Source organism: Aedes aegypti, chromosome 3 (genome assembly GCF_002204515.2).
Source record: "Aedes aegypti strain LVP_AGWG chromosome 3, AaegL5.0 Primary Assembly, whole genome shotgun sequence".
Lineage (NCBI taxonomy): Eukaryota > Metazoa > Arthropoda > Insecta > Diptera > Culicidae > Aedes > Aedes aegypti.
Genome location: NC_035109.1, coordinates 202,275,618 through 202,295,430, shown reverse-complemented (window position 1 = coordinate 202,295,430; position 19,813 = coordinate 202,275,618). Strand labels below are relative to the sequence as shown.

General features: G+C 38.3%; 1 protein-coding gene across 1 annotated transcript; it reads left to right on the top strand.

Annotated features, from left to right (window-relative positions):
• The first annotated feature begins 202 nt into the window (after positions 1-202).
• LOC5564435 lies at positions 203-19,105 on the top strand. The gene is made up of 3 exons (XM_001648725.2): positions 203-489; positions 17,273-17,301; positions 17,443-19,105. Exon 3 carries the CDS (start codon positions 18,134-18,136, stop codon positions 18,749-18,751), a length of 618 nt encoding a protein of 205 aa, XP_001648775.2. The 5' UTR covers positions 203-489; positions 17,273-17,301; positions 17,443-18,133; the 3' UTR covers positions 18,752-19,105.
• The last annotated feature ends 708 nt before the right edge of the window (positions 19,106-19,813 follow it).

Below are 19,813 nucleotides of genomic sequence, written 5' to 3'. Positions count from 1 at the left end.
GTTAAGCTTTATAATAGAAAAACAGCAGTATGGAATCAATTTTTCTTGTTTTCTATCGGTCGCACACTGTATTGGCAGCATCGAATTGAAGCGCATCCTCCCCCTACATTAGAAGCGCCTCATGGTGTGTTGAGAATGAAAATCAGCAAGAGAGTGGGTGTTTAGGAAAGACATTTTTGCGGATAGATTGGATTTTCATTAGCAATGTTCGGGGAGGCACTTTGTTTACAGTATAAATAGTATCGAGAGAGCCAGAACGGATCAGTTCTATTGTAGAATTTGGGTAGTTAGTAATATATGCAAAGCATACGTCTAGGTTCTACTCGTCTGTGGGGAATAGCATGTGGTAGCAGTGGCAGCTAGGATCAGCAACATAGGAGTACAATCAGTCTGAATCCTTCCGGGAACGTGATCGTGTGCATTGAAAGAAGAACTAAAGTAGTGAGGACTTATCTGGAGCAGCTATGGCGCGGTTAGCCATTCTTTTGGGTATGTTTTGTTGAAAAGTGAGAAGTGGAATCAAATGTGATCAAGTGTTGGGCTTGTTATAATATTCATCAGAAGAATATTGGTGAATAATTGGGCGATTTGCAAAATAACAGAGTAAATGAACAATGATCGTCGTGCTCCACCGGTGGAGCAAAGTTTCATTGAAGGCAATCAATTTTGAATCTTTTATTACTAAAAATGGATAAATATTTCGACAAAAGATCAGCAAAATTGTTGTATGCTGAAGTTTCACTGTGTAGTATTCATTCCTTTTTAACTACTATAGTTTTACTGTAGTTATTGATTATTTCACTAAGATCAAACTTTTGCCCAACTTTACTCTACTCGAGATACCGAAATCACAAGATTTCCAGCTTATACGAATCTCGGAAATACATGAGTTTCATTTTTTTTTCACAACGCCGTGAATAGTCTTTGGTTTAACAAACAATTATACCAAAAGCACCAGTCTTGGGATATATGATTTAAATGAAATATTGAACCTATCTGATATCTCTTAGATATGTAAATTAACATATTCACTCCCTTTCTTGCTTTTGGCGAATCTAACTTTCGATCGAATCCTATTCGTTCGAATCCATAGCCCACTTAATTCTACTAGCGTAAATGGGAATACAACACATTTTCGATTGAAAGTACATTCGAACGTACTATAATCCGGCTACTTTGATCAGTTTTTTAGATACTTATCACAAACAAGTTAACCCAACAAACCATGTTTTGTCTCGCAGTAGGCTTTTTGATAATGCGAAACAAAATTCATCTGAAAGTGTCAGTTTTCTTCCTCTGTTTTCCTTATCATGAAGTTCATCGACTTTTTGTACACGCAAACACGTCGGAACACTTCAAAAACGTGATTGTGAAAGGATCAGGTAAATCCGTTGATTCGTTCTCAAACCATTTCATGACACACTAACACCATTTCATTTTTATTTATATTTATAGATTTTGTTAGAACATGCAAATATTACAAGTTTCATATTCTCAAAACAAGTGCTGTCAACTACCGCATGATTAAAAATAAATCAAATTTTAGCGCTACATAATAAATTGACGCTGCCTAATATAATATTAAACTTATAATCTCAATTTGTAAAAAAACATTCCGTGTAATTTACACATATAAAGGTTATTTTCACTGTAAATATGCGGTTTTATGTCTGACAGTACATCTCCTATAAGATGCTGCCACCCACTTTCCCCCCACCTAAATTTCTCAGGTATTTTCAATCGTTTGAAGCTGATTTCTCGATTGTGACTGAAGAATGATATGAACTTACTCCCTACCAAATTTCACTAGAATCAATTGGCTTGTTTAGGGGTACCGTAAAACGGGGTAACTTTGATAATGCGGGTAACTTTGATAGTGCGAGACTCTCAACATACTAAACGAAATAATAAAGTTTCTGTTAATTCGTTAAGCAAAACGAATGCAAAAGTAAAGAGTATTAGTATGACACTACATGTTAAAGCTATTTTCGTTGGAATCAAGTACATTTGAGGATTTATATGCAAATATTGAAAATTTATAAGATTTTAGCAATTTTGAAACGCTCCCAAACAATCTGTTCTACGATCACTATTTGATGAAGTCATAATGAATTCGTCACTTATACTTGACAGCCTAGTTATAGTAGAACATGAATTCGGTCTTAAAACTCTAAGCGAAAACTATTTTTTACAAACTGGGACCATTTTTGTAATCTAAGTCAGAAATTTCCATATAGCGTTAAACGCCTAGAGGTATGCAACGCCCTACAAATGTTCCGTAATTCATTCACTTTGTTCGATTGATGCTCCATTATCAAAGTTACCCCAAAACAGAAAACCGACTTTCGATTATATGACAAATTATATGCCTATTCAGAATAAATCTTTTGGCAATCTATCAACTGCAATCGATAGTTAGGATGCCAGTACTTGTTTTAAAAATATGAGTTATAATTCTTTGAAACAGCATGCATAAATATTCAAGTTTTCTTCGAAAAAACTATCAAAGTTACCCCGTTTTACGGTATCCACTTTTCTGCATATCATTCTACGCTGAAAACTGGGCCAGAACCCAAAGCTTCATAATTTTCCGTGCCCTGGAACTATTTTTGAAACATGTTTGAAGTTAGTATGGAAATCACTTCTGAATCCCTCGGCAAATTTTACTACGGGACGAAATTAAGAAATTAAGACAAAATCAAAATTAAGATATCGAAGCGCAATAAAATTTGGTTATACTAAGAAAAATGTGCTCTTTAGATCAAGCTTCAAAAGACTGAAACTTTTTCAGCGCTAACAACCCAATGGGTTACATGCATTCGCTACTCGCCACATAGTAACGCATATGCGATAGTTTCTATGCACTATGCACAAAAATCGCTAAATGTTACGCGTAAAATATTTTATTTCTCAAAATTGAGAACTTTTTTCGAAAAAATATTTGGTACCGGTTACACGTGATGGTCATTATTATGCCTACCAAATATTTTTTCGATTGATGCTTTCATTTACAAGAAATTTGATGTTAACGTTCAACGCTCCGTCATCGTAATCATCGTCATTATCGAAACTTTAAAAGCAGTTTTTCTGTTCAAAACTAATAATTATTCGATGAAAATGTGTTTACTGTGTTTCGGTTGGAGAACCGAATACAGTGAACACATTTTCCTGTAATTTTTCTTGACTTGAACGAAAAAAACTGCTCTCGAAAATTCTGAAAACAATGACGGATCCTGACCCCTTAAATGCCTTTCCCAATACAAAATTAAACGAGAAAACTTCTGCTGATCAACTGTGGACAAGAGCGAAGCAGGTAATTCATTGAACGATAGCTAAAAACGCGGTGGGCGTAAAGTGGGTGGCAGTGTCTAATAGGAGACCTGACTGTAAAATATGGTCAAAACTATTAGACAGCGACAAAGTTGCGAAATTAGGATTTTACCGCCTTGGTCACCCGCGGAATTCCCATGTAAACCATGATTGGTAATATTGAAAATGACGCCACTTTACTATAATCATGGCCCCTGACGTCAAATATGAAAGCCAAACTCTTAAAAGTAATTTACTTCTTGAGTTATCTCAAAATTTAAAGCATAATAAACCGCGGAATACCCCTAAAGGTAGATACAGTTAACTCTTCCTTACTCGATATTTCGTATCTCGATATCGAGTTAGAGAGCTTGAGCTTGAGCTTGATTGGCCGCCCGTGGATGCTACTCCAGTATCGCCAGATCAGCTGCACTTACACAAGGAACCAACCGAATGACTGCTTGGGACTAACAGACATCCTCAGTGTATGAGTGCTGGTGATCTTCTATTTTTAGGCAACAATGGCGCCTGCCACGTCAGAGTGCAGACCAATGTGGGGAAGGGGGAGGAAATGATGCTGCACTTATGCTGGCCCACTGTAGACCGTGGAGTCCGACTGCATCTACGCCAGTTCATGCGGAAGTGTATGGATTGGGGGAAAGACATGGCAGAGAGGTAGGTTTGCTTTTGTGGTTAGCAGACTATGTATCAGGCATAAGGAAAGGCATGTGCGTGGAATCTTATGGAAGCGTTAGGAAAACGGTTTCACGTCCGTCTCTGGTTCTAGCATTTGCTATGAATGAATAGTTTGAGTGTGATAGATAAAGAATGGAAGATAGAAGCAAGTGAGAGATATAAACTACAAAGTACGAGGAAAGGGACGGTCCTGGGATTGAACCCATGACCTTCTGCTTATGGAGCAGAAGCGGTAGCCATTAGACCACCAACCCCGCCTCTCGATATCGAGTTAGAGAACCATATTAAAAGTTGGTTTACACAGCTAACTCGATGCACAGACAAACAAAAGTCGCATAATAGTTCACGTAATAACTCGTTTATTCATACAAATTTCATCAAACCAGCAAAACGCAGTGCATAACATCGTCAGATTGATGAGTTTCCTCGCATAAAAGGTTTTTTTTTCTCTGAGTTCATTTGAACATTTTTTTTTTCGTCTTGTACACTCGTACAAAGTAAGTCGAATAAATCCGTAGCAGCTGTCAAATCTACATTTGTCATCATAAGTTAAGTCGCATAAGATCACAGGTTAGTTCGGTAGAAAATTTATACACTCGCATTTTATGCTATTATTAATCACAAAATATATGCACGTATATCGCCTCCACTTTTGTACGAAGGCCTTTTCGCGACATTTGATTTCCAGGTGATTTCGTTATACGAACATTTTGGTTGTCTGGGTGGTTCCTTGAATCGCAGTTGCACTGGATTTGTGTTCTGTAACTCGATACCTTCCTAACTCGATGACCCTTTCAATATCGAGTATTGGGTATTTACTGAAATTTTCTTAGGAAAATCTGCATTCATCAATTTTGCGGGATAGAAAATACATATGCAAATTGTGGGCCTTTTTGACAATGCCATATTTAATAAATACAGCATTTTAATTTTTATATCATATGCAGAACTCATGTGAGACATGACTTTGGTTGTGTCATCCATAATCGTGAGAATCATTGTTTCTAAAAGTTGAAACATTTACACATGAACATAATTTTTACTAAAACCTTAATTTTCATTAGCTCATGAATATGAGAAAGAGCTTTCCTATTTACTGTATACTTGATTGGTATTGATTATTTGTGTTAATGGTGGTCGTCGATTTTTTCAAAGTGGACGCATTGCTTAACTTCTTGAAATTGAGAGTTCAAGATGCCGTGGTGGGAGGAGATGGGTCTTAAGAAAGTATGAAAACTCTCGACTGATCTTTAACAGTTTACTCGACATGTAAACCTGAGTGGATCGATGTGTAAACCTCAACAATGCTTGGGCCAATCCGATGGATCTTAGTAAGAAAAGTATCTGGACATCCTTCAAAGTCCTCCGAACTAAAAATGGACTTCGTATCAATCTGGCTATATTTGATATGGAAGAGACAAACGCAAAAAACACCTCATAAATTGAGATTCTGATGTCAGAGCACCTGCCTCACATCATGGAGATAAATTGTACGGTTATCATCAAGTCTTACGCTCAACGATTGTTGACAAAGGATTCTCTCTTGGTTACAAAAAATAATAAATTAAGACAATTACACGAGCAGACAAATCACAGAACATCAAGTTACATTTGTAACGTTCCCACTACTACTTTTATGGAGAACGTCACTATTTGAGCTCTACGAGATGACGAGGTTTCATATCAATTTTTTTGGGTCCTCAAATCATTCCCGTAAATACAAGTGTTTTAATAAGCTTTATTGCTCTTAGTCGACTGTGGTACAAGTTCTGTCAGCATAGCTGAATTTTGTCTAGGATTCCATCTCCTACAAGGCACCCTTATAATGAATCGACCCCTTTGACATTAACTAGTTGATATCTGGTGTCGGGAAGCAATAAAATGCACAAATTAATCAAGTCCTAATTTTGCCTTCTTTCGGGCTATTTGAACACGTCACAAACCATGTGCTGTCTTGAAGCATTTAATTTTTTATACCTTTGTAAGGTTCCAGTCAATTTGGCTTAGGGCCTTTTACACACTATTTAGTGATTGAACGCAAATGGACCAACATTCAATAAACAACAAAAAAAATTGTAATACAACCTTCACCAACGAAGAACGAAATTTTTGTGGATGATTGCAAAGCATCCACAAAAATTCTGTAGCGCTGTATGACGGTAAGACCTTGAAGAGACTGATCAATTCCTAACCTAACTAGCCTATGTAACCTCGAACAAATAATCTTCCACAAGGAACATCGAATGCTGCTCTTAACCTACCGAAACTTAAAATCACTGCAAAAATAACGGAATACTTTGTCTTGCAACACCATTGGTGCCATATCAAGCAAGACTGCGTTCACCATCGATCATGATGGAAAATATCTAACCCTACTTAATTCTAAACCTAACCTAGAATCGATCGCGCCTTCAACACCTGTGTTACATAGAAAACCCAACGTGGGTTTTTATGTTGGGCGCCATGTTACAATCCCCTGCTTTAAAAGTATTTTGAATTCTTCAGAATACCAATCAACATATTTCTCCAACTTTCCACGCCAAATTGTTCTTTTGCTACATGTGGTTGCATTCAATTTGGAAGGATTGGGAAGGCTCGTGATTTCAAACTTTGTCGAAAAGTGAGCGCAGTTTGTCATATAAATCGGTAAAAAACTGTTTTTGAAACCAGGTTTTGTCTACGCACAAACAAAACAACGTGCAGAAAACTAAACATTACATTTACTTTGCAATTGGATTAAATGAACAAATTGAAAGGAAATACGCGAAAAAGTAACATTTCTTCTCGGTGACAATCGAACTCACGACTCTAGCGAACAGGGACTTGTGAGTTTGATTCTCACCGAGAAGACGTGATCACTTTTTCGCATATTTCACTTCAATTAGTTAATTTAATCCAATTGCAAAGTGTATGTAATGGCTTATTTGCCCCAAAGTCTACTACTAATCTTCACACTCAGGAAAATGTACTATCGAAATACATGGAAACCCGTTATGAAGTTTTGCCATATCTGGTTGAAATTCATAGTTTTGTCTTTCGATACCAAAACTTGAAAACAAAAAAAATACTCGCGGCAACCTGGAATCGAACCAAAAACCGTGAAATCAATATGCCCGTGAGTACGCCACGCGCCTATCAACGCCTCGATGTGGAGTCATGCTATATCGATACGATAAGCGTGCACTTCTATCACACTTATTTGTCACTCCAAAATTTATGTGGTACTCCAATTTATGATAAAGTTCGCAATATCATCCACGAATTTCCGTTCCTCATTAAACCCAATAAATGATCTTAACCCGTTAACTCAAATCTAACTTTGATCATTCATTTTGTTGGATTATCTTCAGTGGATGCTGATGACCTCCAGTGCAGTGTTTGCGGCAAATACCGTAAAACGGGGTAACTTTGATAGTTTTTTCGAAGAAAACTTGAATATTTATGCATGCTGTTTCAAAGAATTATAGTTAATATTTTTAAAACAAGTACTGGCATCCTAGCTATCGATAGCAACTGATAGATTGCCAAAAGATTTATTTTGAATGGATTTATAATTTTTCATATAATCAAAAGTCGGGTTGCTGTTTTGGGGTAACTTTGATAGTGGAGTATGAATCGAACAAAATTGAATGAATTACGTAACATTTGTAGGGCATTGCATACCTCTAGGCGTTTAACGTTATATGAAAATTTCTGACTTAGATTACAAAAGTGGTCCCAGTTTGTGAAAATGCTTTTCGCTAAGACATTTGAGACCATATTCTAATTCCATGATAACTAGGCTGTCAAAGATAAGTGACCAACTATTCATAACTACATCAAATTTTGATCATAGAACAGATTGTTTGTAAACGTTTCGAAAATGCTAAAATCGCATCAATTTTTAATATTCGTATATAAATCCTCAAATGCTCTCGATTCAAATGAAAACAGCTCTTACATGAAGTGTCATACTAGTATTCTTTAGTTTTGCATTCGTTTTCCTTAACCGATTAAAAGAAATTATGATATTTGGTGCAGTACGAGGTGAGTAACGCACTATCAAAGTTACCCGCATTATCAAAGATACCCCGTTCTACGGTACTTCTAATTCACACACGGCTCAAAATGATGAGCTGATGTTGAGTGGTAACTAATCAACACGCTTAGGATCGTTACTATATTTCTCACAGAAAAACTATATATGTAGGCCTCTTGTTCTGAAGTAAGGATGCAATCGAGAAACAAACAGTACAGCATCCAATGTTTTCAATGGACAATTAAAAATGCTGACAGCCAAATTTATTACTCTTTGAGTCGGCGCTTCGTTTGGGTAAATATTGCTGAAGTGTATCTGGAGCATAAAAAACTGATTGAAACGGAACTGACGCTGAGAGCTCCTCCATATCAAGTGATTGATCTGATATAAGCCAGTTTAAAAAAATGCCTAATCTAATTGTTAAAATAGTATTAATGGATCGTGGAAAAAGGTGCACTAGCAAATCTCGATTTAATTGATTCAAAATTGCTGATGTCACGCATTGTTAGCGATTTATTTCCACTTGGATCGGCATCCTCATTTAGACATTTAAGTAACCTTAATTGTTTTTTTCCTTCAGTAACATTCTAACATAATGTCAGTTCACCGTTGGTACAATCACACTAGAATGTCGCTGCCCTAGCACGTAAAAGAGAACTCCGGAATCATAGAATGCACATGATGTCGAGACGCAGACTCAGACTCCGTTCGCAATCAATCCCTCAAACTGATACTCGAATGGCGTGCGGTTGATCTTTCTTTATTGTGCCCGTTTGATCTTGCTGGCTAAGTTGGATACGCGTACGCGAATGTACTGGAAATAAATTGTTCTGTAGGCACAATGTATGCAAATAATCAAAGGTTACGCTGATACTGAATGTGTCTATAATAATTATTAATCCGCGGGAATATTCATCCTTGAGATAACATGAGGGCCATATTTTGGAATTTTGGAATTTACAACGGATATCTGGTAATATTATAAGCAAAATGCAGTGGATTTCTTGCGAAGGTCTTTGGCATATTTTCTAAAACTTATTTACAGATTTCTCGTTAGATTATAGGTGGATTTCTGGATTTCATAATTGAACATTGACAGATTTCTTGTAAGATGCATGCCAATGTTCTAATAAGATCGTTGGTAGGAAATTCATGATATTCTTTAAGATCATTTACAATTCACTAAAGAAGATTTACCGGATTTCTAATAAGAATTTTAGTGGGTTCTAGAAAATATTCTTGGTTTATTCTTTTAATAGATTCTTTAGTGGTAAAAAACACTATATATAGGGATTTTATCGAACATTAATTAGAGTCGATGTATCAATAGCCGCACAGTTAAGAACAAATATTCGCAGAAAATCAAAAAATAAAGCCAGCGGCGTCATTTTTACGTCATCTGGAGGCTTTTTTATTTTAGTTTTGTAAAAAAATATGAAAAGTATAGAAACTCATATTTTTTATATTTAATACCGCTTGTGCCACTGCAGCAACACCAGTGCCTATAGTATTACGTTTTCTAATTGCTTATAGTAGCACTAGCTTCAAGGCGTAGGCAAAACATAAATCAAAATCGTATTTTCACAAAACTTTATGATTTTTTAAAGAATGGGTCAACAGCATTTGATTCATATAAAAGCTCTTCCTCTATTTTGTTTAATAAAAAATAGTTTCCCTTAATAACGCTACTATAGGTACAATACGTGTACTACGTACGTACGTGCAAGGGAGCTTAAACTTAAATCGAATCTATTTATTTCAATAATTTATTTTAACAGTATGTTTCTTAACGGTGGCCCATAATGATGAAACTACAAAAACCTTAAGTTACACCCCCTAAATTTATTCATGGGGCCTTCCTTAGCCGAGTGGTTAAAGTCCGCGGCTCCAAAACAAAGCCATGCTAAAGGTGTCTGGGTTTTTTTTTTCTTTGCTGTCTTTAGAGCTCGGACCTAGTTGATCCATCTCGCTCAAGGTGTCTGGGTTCGAGTCCCGGTCGATCCAGGATCTTTTCGTAATGGAAATTTCCTTGGCTTCCCTGGGCATAGAGTATAATCGTACTTGCCACACGATATACGAATGCGAAAATGGCAGCTTTGGCAAAGAGAGCTTTCAATGAATGAATTGTCTTTATTATCGAGACTTTCAGCCCTTGGCTGGTTCGTCTCTTAGAGAGCTTTCAGTTAATAACTGTGGAAGTGCTCATAAGAACACTAAGCTGATAAGCAGGCTCTGACCCAGTGAGGACGTAATGCCAAGAAGGAGAATAAATTTATTCATCAGACGGAGCTCAACGAGTTTCAAGTTTGTATGGCGAAAATTAACCAGTTATAAGGGAAAATGGTTCCAATCACATTTTCGACCTTAAATGATGCTTTAGTCCAGGGTTTCCCAACCGGTGGTCCGTGAACCTCTAGGGGGTCAGAGGGTCCGCAAAGCGTTTGATTCTAAGTGGCGTTTTTAATTGATGAACATTGCACATTGGTCCCAAAGGAAGACAAAACCTGTTTGCGCCTAAACCGTCAGTTTTAGATATATGCAGGCATTGCAGAATTCGTTATCATTTGAGTATGAAGCACGATCAAAGCAAGCATAGAAAAACATCCCATCTGTTGCGGTCCACGATCGTCATTGTATCGCAAGGTGTAACAAGTCTGATAAATGGAAGCAGCGAGCGAGAGCCCCAAAGAGAGAGCGATGATAAAATCCATTTTTCTCGCTTGTTTACCGTTGGGGATAAGTGTTTTTTTTTACTGGCACGATAAACAATCCACGAACTTCCAATAGCAATAGTGTCCCCCAGGCTTGGAGCATGTTTTGAGGGGTTTTATCATGCACTACTATTCCCCCAATCTGATCAAAGTTGTAGCAGTATACGATAAAAAGTCTCTCATAATGTGCAGCATGTTATGATAGTTACAGAGAGCGATACGTGAGAGATTCTCTCAATTTTCTCCGGATTCAATCCCTGGATATATGGTGTCTTCGGGAAATTTCTCCACATGTTTTAGACATTTTTTCAGTGATGTGAAATTAGGGTGGCCCACATGGTTTACGAGATCAGAACACAAACTTTTTTGCTGACGCATTTAGGCCTTCACAAGTTCCACAAATGTTTTAGAACCATCGATTTGGAGTAACTTTGCCCAAGAACCCAATTTTCTATCTCTTATGGTTCGCGAGTTGAGGGGCCCAGATAGCCGTAGCGGTAAACGCGCATCTATTCAGCAAGACCAAGCTGAGGGTCGTGGGTTCGAATCCCACCGATCGAGGATCTTTTTGGGTTGGAAATTTTCTCGACTTCCCTGGGCATAGAGTATCTTCGTACCTGCCACACGATATACGCATGCAAAAATGGTCATTGGCATAGTAAGCTCTCAGTTAATAACTGTGGAAGTGCTCATTAGAACACTAAGCTGAGAAGCAGGCTCTGTCCCAGTGGGGACGTAACGCCAGAAAGATGATGATGGTTCGCGAGTTATGATTTTTTTTTAACAAATACGTTAGGATGGTCCTGAAAAATCAGTTTTCCTTGATGACTTTTTATTCGATAATTTCTCGCAAAAACATTGTTCCAATCACTTTTAGACCTTTTGATTGCGCAATTTTTTGCCGAAGAAACTTCTGTTCTCTCTTTTATGATTGTAGAGTTATCACAAATTTCGTTCAAAAAATAAATTGTTGTTTTCAAATGTCAATATCTCTGAAAGGCGCAAACGGATTTTCAAGCTTTTGTCGTCATTAGAAAGATAATATTTTTTGTTTATGGTAAGAAAACTGTGAGGACGTATTTTTTCGAAGAGATTGACAATATTTTGAAAATAATATGTTTTTAAACGTTGATTTTTTATGAATACCTTGTATCGAACACTTTCAGAACTTTCAATTTTGCACATTTTTGCTGAAAGCACCAATAAGCTATCACGATTATTTTTCAAGTTATGAACGTTTTTCGTGTAAAAACTTATTATTTTCAAAATATTTTCAATCTCTTCAAACAAAAAACTTCCTCTCAGTTTTCTCACCATGAACAGAAATAAAATGATCTTTCAAATGGTGACAAAAGATTGAGAATCCGTTTGCGCCTTTCAGAGCTATTGGCATTTGAAAACAACCATTTCTCCAAAGAAAATCTTTGATAACTCTGCAACCATAAAAGATAGAACAGAAGTTTCTTCAGCAAAAAGTTGCGCAATCAAAAGGTCTAAAAGTACTTGGAACAAAGTTTTTGTGAGAAATTATCGTATAAAAATTTAAGGAAAACTGTTTTTTCTGGACCACCCTAACTCTTTTATTAAAAAAAATCATAACCGCGAACCATAGGAGATAAAAATTGGGTTCTTGGCCAAAGTTGCTCCAAATCGATTGTTCTAAAATATTGTAGAACATTGTGTAGGCCTAAATGCGTCTGCAATAAAGTTTGCCTTCTGATCTCGTGAACCATGCGGGCATCTGAGTACAGTAAAACGGGGTAACTTTGATAATGCGGGTAACTTTGATAGTGCGAGACCCACAACATACTAAACGAAAAAACGAAGTTTCTGTTAAGCAGTTAAGCAAAACGAATGCAAAAGTGAAAAGTATTAGTAAGACACTTCACGTTGAAGCTATTTTCATTGGAATCAAGCACATTTGAGGATTTATATACAAATATTGAAAATTTATAAGATTTCAGCATTTTTTAAAAGCTAACAAACAATGTGTTCTACGATCACTATTTGATGAAGCCATAATGAGTTCGTCACTTATCCTTGACAGTCTAGTTGGAGTAGAACATGAATTCGGTCTCAAATCTCTTAGCGAATACCATTTTTACAAACTGGGACCATTTTTGTAATCGAAGTCAAAAATTTCCATATAGCGTTAAACGCCTAGAAGTATGCAACGCCCTATAAATGTTCCGTAATTCATTAAATTTTGTTCGACTATCAATGTTACCTCAAAACAGAAAACCGACTTTCAATTATATGAAAAATTATATATCCATTCAGAATCAATCTTTTGGCATTCTATCAACTGCAATCGATAGTTAGGATACCAGTACTTGTTTTAAAAATATAAATTATAATTCTTTGAAACAGCATGCATAAATATTCAAGTTTCCTTCGAAAAAACTATCAAAGTTACCCCGTCTTACGGTAGCTCAAAGGCTGTAATTATTTGAACCAATAAATTCAAAATTTTGCCACCAGGCGGCGCTAGTGAGCATGAATTGGTTTTGCGGATATCTCAGGTACCTGATCACCCAGAAAGATGGCGTCTTTTGCAAAGTTGTTCAGTAACTCAAGGACTATCATTGTAAGATAGTTGATTCTAAGTTTTGCCATCAGGCAGCGCTTGCGAGAATGTTTAGACCAATCAGTCTGACCTCTTTTCTTCTGAAATGTCTGGAACGCATTATCGATCATCACATCCGTGATGTTTATTTGGCAAACATGCCTCTTCACGTGAATCAACATGCTTACCAATCTGGAAAGTCCACTGTGACTCTTTTACACAAAGTTGTATACGATATAGAGAAAGCATTCGCTCAGAAGCAATCCTGCTTGGGTGTTTTCTTGGATATTGAGGGTGCCTTTGATAACGTGTCTTTCGATGCCATATTGGAAGCTGCACGAAACCATGGGCTACCTACAATGATTACAAATTGGATTCATAAAATGCTCAAAAACCGACATCTCTCCTCGACATTGCGTCAAGCAGCGATTCGAAAATTGAGCGTTTGCGGATGCCCCCAAGGGGGAGTTTTGTCACCACTTTTGTGGAATCTCGTAGCAGATACGCTATTGAGGCAACTCAATAATTGCGGTTTTCCAACTTATGGATTTGCCGACGACTATCTAGCTCTGATAGTTGGTATGTGCATAAGCACCCTATTCGACCTGATGCAAAGTGCCCTTCAGGTAGTCGAGGGTTGGTGTCGCCAATATGGCCTTTCGGTTAACCCGAATAAAACATCTATTGTTCTTTTTACGGAAAGACGAAACCGCGATGGAATTCGACCTTTACGTCTTTTTGACACTGAGATTAATGTGACTGATCAAGTAAAGTATGTCGGAGTCATTCTAGATTCCAAACTTTCATGGACACCTCACATTGATTTCAGAGTCAAAAAAGCTTGCATGGCCTTCGGTCAATGCCGGCGAACCTTTGGTAAAACTTGGGGCCTCAAACCCAAATATATCAAATGGATTTACACAACAGTTGTTCGACCAATATTGGCATATGGATGTCTTGTGTGGTGGCAAAAGGGCGAAGTGAGAACAATCCAATCAAAATTGGGCCATCTCCAAAGGATGTGCTTGATGGCGATGTCTGGTGCGTTCTCTACAACTCCCACAGCAGCGCTTGAGGCCATTTTCGACGTTGCGCCACTACACATATATCTTAAACAAGAAGCACTTTCTTGCTCTTACCGTTTATGGGTACTTGATCTACTGGAGAAAAATCCAGTGAATCGTAGATCTACACACATTTCGTTGTTTCCACTTTTGGTGAATTGGGACAAAATTGTCCTTGCTCCAAGTGATCTCACAATTGCTTGACACTTTCCTTACAGGACATTTACCACACAATTCCCTTCACGGGAAGAGTGGACGTCTGGCTATTTGGAAAGAAGTATATCAAACAATATAGTATGTTACACTGATGGCTCCCTTCTTGAAGGTAGAGCTGGTGCAGGAGTATATTCTCGTGAGCTAAGGCTGAATCAGTTTTACTCACTTGGTAGAAACTGCACCGTTTTTAAGGCGGAAATATTTGCTCTTATGTGTGGAGTGCAATCAGCACTTCAACAGCGCGTAATGGGTAAAGTCATATACTTCTGTTCAGATAGTCAGGCTGCTATAAAAGCTCTCGCTTCGGCCAACTCAAGATCGAAGCTTGTTATCGCATGTCGAACTCAAATTGAGGAACTGAATTCAGTCAGCTCTGTAAACCTTGTATGGGTACCTGGCCATTCTTCCATCGCTGGAAATGAATTGGCTGATGAGCTAGCTCGCGATGGAGCATCGCATGACTTCATTGGCCCTGAGCCGGCTATTCCCATTTCGAAGTGCTGGGTGAAGCTTCAGATAAACTCCTGGGCGGCAACTCAGCACAAGCAATATTGGAATAGTTTGGAGTCATGTCGTCAAACAAAATTGTACATTACTGAGCCATCTCCAAGGGTGGCGAAGTATTTAACAAATCTGTCAAAGCAGAATTGCAGTCTCTTGGTCAGAGCGTTGACAGGCCACTGCCGACTCAACTATCACATGGCAAATATTCAGCGTGCTGACTCGTTTGTGTGTGGTAGTTGTGACTCCGATTATGGAACTTCGTATCACCTGATATGTAACTGTCCAGTTTTTGCGCAAATGCGATTCCAATTGCTTGGTAAACACTTATTAAGTGAAACTGAAGCCTGAATCTTCAGGGCATTCTGTTATTTTTAACCCGCTGGGGTAATGAGCTATAGGCTCTCTTTACGCTCATGCGTTTTGCAGTGCCCTTTTTAGGGCGCTGTTCGAACCCATTGTGGTATGGAGCTACATGCTCTCATTTCGCTTATGCGATCTTCCCTCTTCAAGGGGTCCCACTCCTATTTCCTCCCATCTTTCCCTTCCCTTTCCTCTCCCATCGGGTAGATGATAAAATAGGCTCAAATATGGCGATGGCACAAATCTCCCAACTGGTGGGGAACGTGCCTTTGGAGCCGGCCTTCTGATACCTGATACCCCGTCTTACGGTAGCTCAAAGGCTGTAATTGTTTGAACCAATAAATTCAAAATTTTGCCACCAGGCGGCGCTAGTGAGCATGAATTTGTTTTGCGGATATCTCAGGTACCTGATCACCCAGAAAGATGGCGTCTTTTGCAAAGTTGTTCAGTAACTCAAGGACTATCATTGTAAGACAGTTGATTCTAAGTTTTGCCATCAGGCAGCGCTTGCGAGAATGAAACTTTTGTTTTGCAGATATCTCAGGAGCCTGACCACTTAAAAAGATGGCGTCTTTGGTAAAGTTGTTTAATAAGCCAAGGGCAATCATCGATCAAGCTAGTTGGTTTTAAATTTTGCCACCAGATTACGCCAATGAACATGACAAATTTGTTTTGCAATTATCTCAGCAGCCCGATCACTTAGAAATATAGCGCTTTGGCAAAGTTGTTCAGTTGCTCAAAGGGTATCTTTATTTGGGCCTCGAAACTGGAGATTAACTTAAATAATGATAGCCCTTGAGCTACTGAACAACTTTGACGCCAACTTTCTAAGTGGTCAGGTATGAAATCAGGATGAAGAAAAGCTTAACCCACAACACATACCTTTTGAGCGGTTATTTAAGTTTAAAATTGTATCAAATTTATATCCGCGAAAAAGGGCGATATTCAAAACTGAAAAGGCAATAGATGGCTCTTTTTCAATGGTAGTAAAAACGAAATCCTGAAGCAAAGAAAGCACCACGGAAGATGAACTAAACACAAAAAATAATGTTTTCACTTTACACTTGATTTCTAATCACTACTTTTTTGATTCAGTTTCCTAATTGCGAGCAATTTACGATTTTCATTATTTTCCATACGTTTTGACAGCTCTACGACTACCATTCTTCCGTGCGCTTGTGTTGAAAGTTTGAGAAATTTGAGAATCCAGCGTAGCGCGATCAGTGAGAGGAATACAAACATCAGTGTCGCCGCTCGGCGGCCGGTAAGAGAAACTAAATGTTCGAAAGGTTGTTGTCTGCAATTTTTGCCGCTGGCGCCAACTGTTAGTGGTTATGAACGAAATAAACAGTCGTTACCCTATTAATTTTCAAACTTACTCGGCAAACCAAAAGGCCCGAAAACCCTTGTTATATTGTTTTGAAATTTTCCGTATTTCGTTTGGTTCAGTAAAATAAATATGTAAATAAATTGTACTACGAAGGTGATGGGACATAGCCATTATGGTTAACACACACAATTAAAATAAAGTTTATGTATATCATCTGCATGAAAAATGGTTTGTATGCTGAATTTATCAATGCGTAACCATGCCATGCAGATTTATATATGACAATATCTATAATTCTACTCCTTTTGAATAAAATTATATGCAATAATCGCTATAATATCGTTGATGGACGATTATGTATAAAAAACATTGTTGCAAGACAATAATGTTCTTCTGTAGAAGAACAAACAATCTTTTGAGATATTTAGGAACTTTTATGGCTTGATATAAATATCATAAATAACATTTAATTATTTTTTTCTTTTTTCTATTTTACAGCATTATGTGCAATGTGCAGATTAAATTGGGTGAGTATAAAATATCATTCATTTCATACATATTATATTACATTTACATCCCACACACTATGACTCCGGTTCTGAACAAGTGTGCAATATTTCATAGTTGCTTTAGAAACAATTTCATTCTGTCACATTATTATTTTGCAGGCACAAAATGGCTATAATTATGACAGACCAGATTCAGGATTGGGAATCGCCAGTACCAGTCGTCCTGGTTTCCCTGGGACTAGTCCAGCGGGATATCCAACGCCGTCAGGATTCGGTGGTGTGGCAGGGTCAACTACTCCATCTTATCAATTTGGAAGCACCGGATACCCTTCTGGTAGACCTTCCGGTCCAGGTTTTGGACAACCTGGAACAGTAGGTCCCACTGGGAGTGCTGGATATCCTGCTGCGGGGCAACCTGATTTTATCGGAACTGGGTCATTCCAGGGAACATCGGTTGGAGGTACTGGTTTCGGAAATGTAGGCACTGGATCTGGTTTCACTGGTGACAACGTTGGATTCCCTTCAATTGGATCCCGACCTACTAGTGGAGGTGCTGGTCAACAAAGGCCTACAGGCGGTATTGGTTCAGTGCAACCTAGCCCATCTGGACCAGCTGGGGATTCTGTTGGACGGCCTGGTGGTTCCAGTAATGATGGTCAATATGAGGGCGGTGACTATTCTGCTATTCCTGGCGAGCCTGGTGTAGACTATCCCATCTTTTCTGAAATACCCGAAACTTCGTTTGATTGTAAGCAACAACCTTATCCAGGATATTATGCTGATGTCGAAGCTCAATGTCAAGTGTTCCACATATGCGCCTTGAACCGTACATTTGATTTCCTTTGTCCAAATGGTACGATATTCAGTCAGGAACACTTCGTATGCGTTTGGTGGAATCAGTTCGACTGTGCCAGTGCACCAGGATTGTTTGAGAAAAACGCAAATCTGTACGACACTCCACAAGGTAGCCGTTTGCCATCAGATGGTTATCCAGGAGGTCAACCAGGAACCGCCCCAGGTGTTGGAAGCCCAACTGGTCCCACTGCAGGTGGAGCACCATATCCTGGAAGAACCCAGGGAGGTCGTCCTTCAGGTGGTCAAATCGGTGGACTGCCAGGGGCTTCTCCCATTGGAATTCCTGGTGGATCTCCTGTGGGACCACCAACTGGTGCGTCTCTTGGACCACAAGGAACTGCGCCAGGATATCCGACTGGTCCGGCTGGTGGATATCCTAGCGCTCGCCCAACAGGTGGGTTCCAACAAGGCGGTCAAATTCCATCCAATGTGCCAACAGGCTATCCGGCGGCCGGTGTCCCAACAGGCCCTGCTTTCCCTAGCGGACCAAGTCAACAGGGCTATCCAGCGCCTGGACAACCAGAAGGTCAATTTTCGCCTTCACCGCAACTCCCAACACGAGAATACCTTCCTCCAAGGCAGGGCTGAAGCTGAACAATATATTGTAGAATGAACAGGTACGGGCAATTTATTTATATTAGTATAATCATTCATACCTATGTACGGAGTAGCTTGCAGAAGCTGTTAACAATTGTTTATCTCAAGCATTTTAGCAAATACTCATGTGCTATTCAAAACTATCAACTTAAACTGTTACCATTCCTAAGCGATCCGATGGTTCTCAATCAAGTTTCTGCATTGTTTATAACGGGATGAGACCTATTAGTACATATTGTGAGTAGTATGATACGACAGGTGCATTAGGTAGCTTATTGTTAATTTTTAATTACATTTTTACTTGAAAGCCATTGTGAATACTCACCCGCAATCGATATTGCAATAAAAACAAAGCATGACAAAATCGAAACGTGTTGCAGTGTTTTATTTTCAAATATTCAACTTACACGCCGCATAGGGGTTTAATAAATGCATTAAGAACGTAAATATTCTACTTTTCATCATTTGTTTGTGAAGTCCCTTCGATTACCCAGCAGCATACCGACCCGCAGATCTTCTTCTTGGGAATAATTCATGAAGAAATCCATGTAGCAATTATCCGAGGCATCTCTAAAAAACACGTGATTGAATACCTGAATAGTTTGTGGAAGATTCGCAAGGGAGATTCCTTGTGAGTTCTTCGAAAGAGTTCTTGAAAAAAGTTTTACTGGAATTCCGTAATGAAAAATCAAATTTACAAATATCACTGAAGTGCAGTGATAAGAAAAAAAAAATCACAAACAAATAAAATCATTACAAACCTACGCAAACTACGAAATTTGTGATAATCGTGATTATTGCGCCCGACATTACTTCAGTAGAACAAGAAATTGCTAGGTCCCGCCAAAAAAAATATTCTAGCTACGCCAATGGGTGGGCGTTCTGTCCTGAATTGATTGATATTTAGGCCCTTCAATAAGCTTTCTAAGGACAAATTTAACATATTTTTTGCTATGTTATTTTAAATATTGACTATGTTATTTTAACTATGACTATGCCAACTTGTGTTCTCTCTCGGCGATAGTTATAGAAATTTGGTTATTTATCGACTTAAAACTGACCTTGAAAATCGTACAAA

Excerpts from the sequence above, each read along its gene's own strand:
- LOC5564435 (XM_001648725.2), top strand. The coding sequence starts at position 18,134 with ATGGTACGATATTCAGTCAGGAACACTTCGTATGCGTTTGGTGGAATC.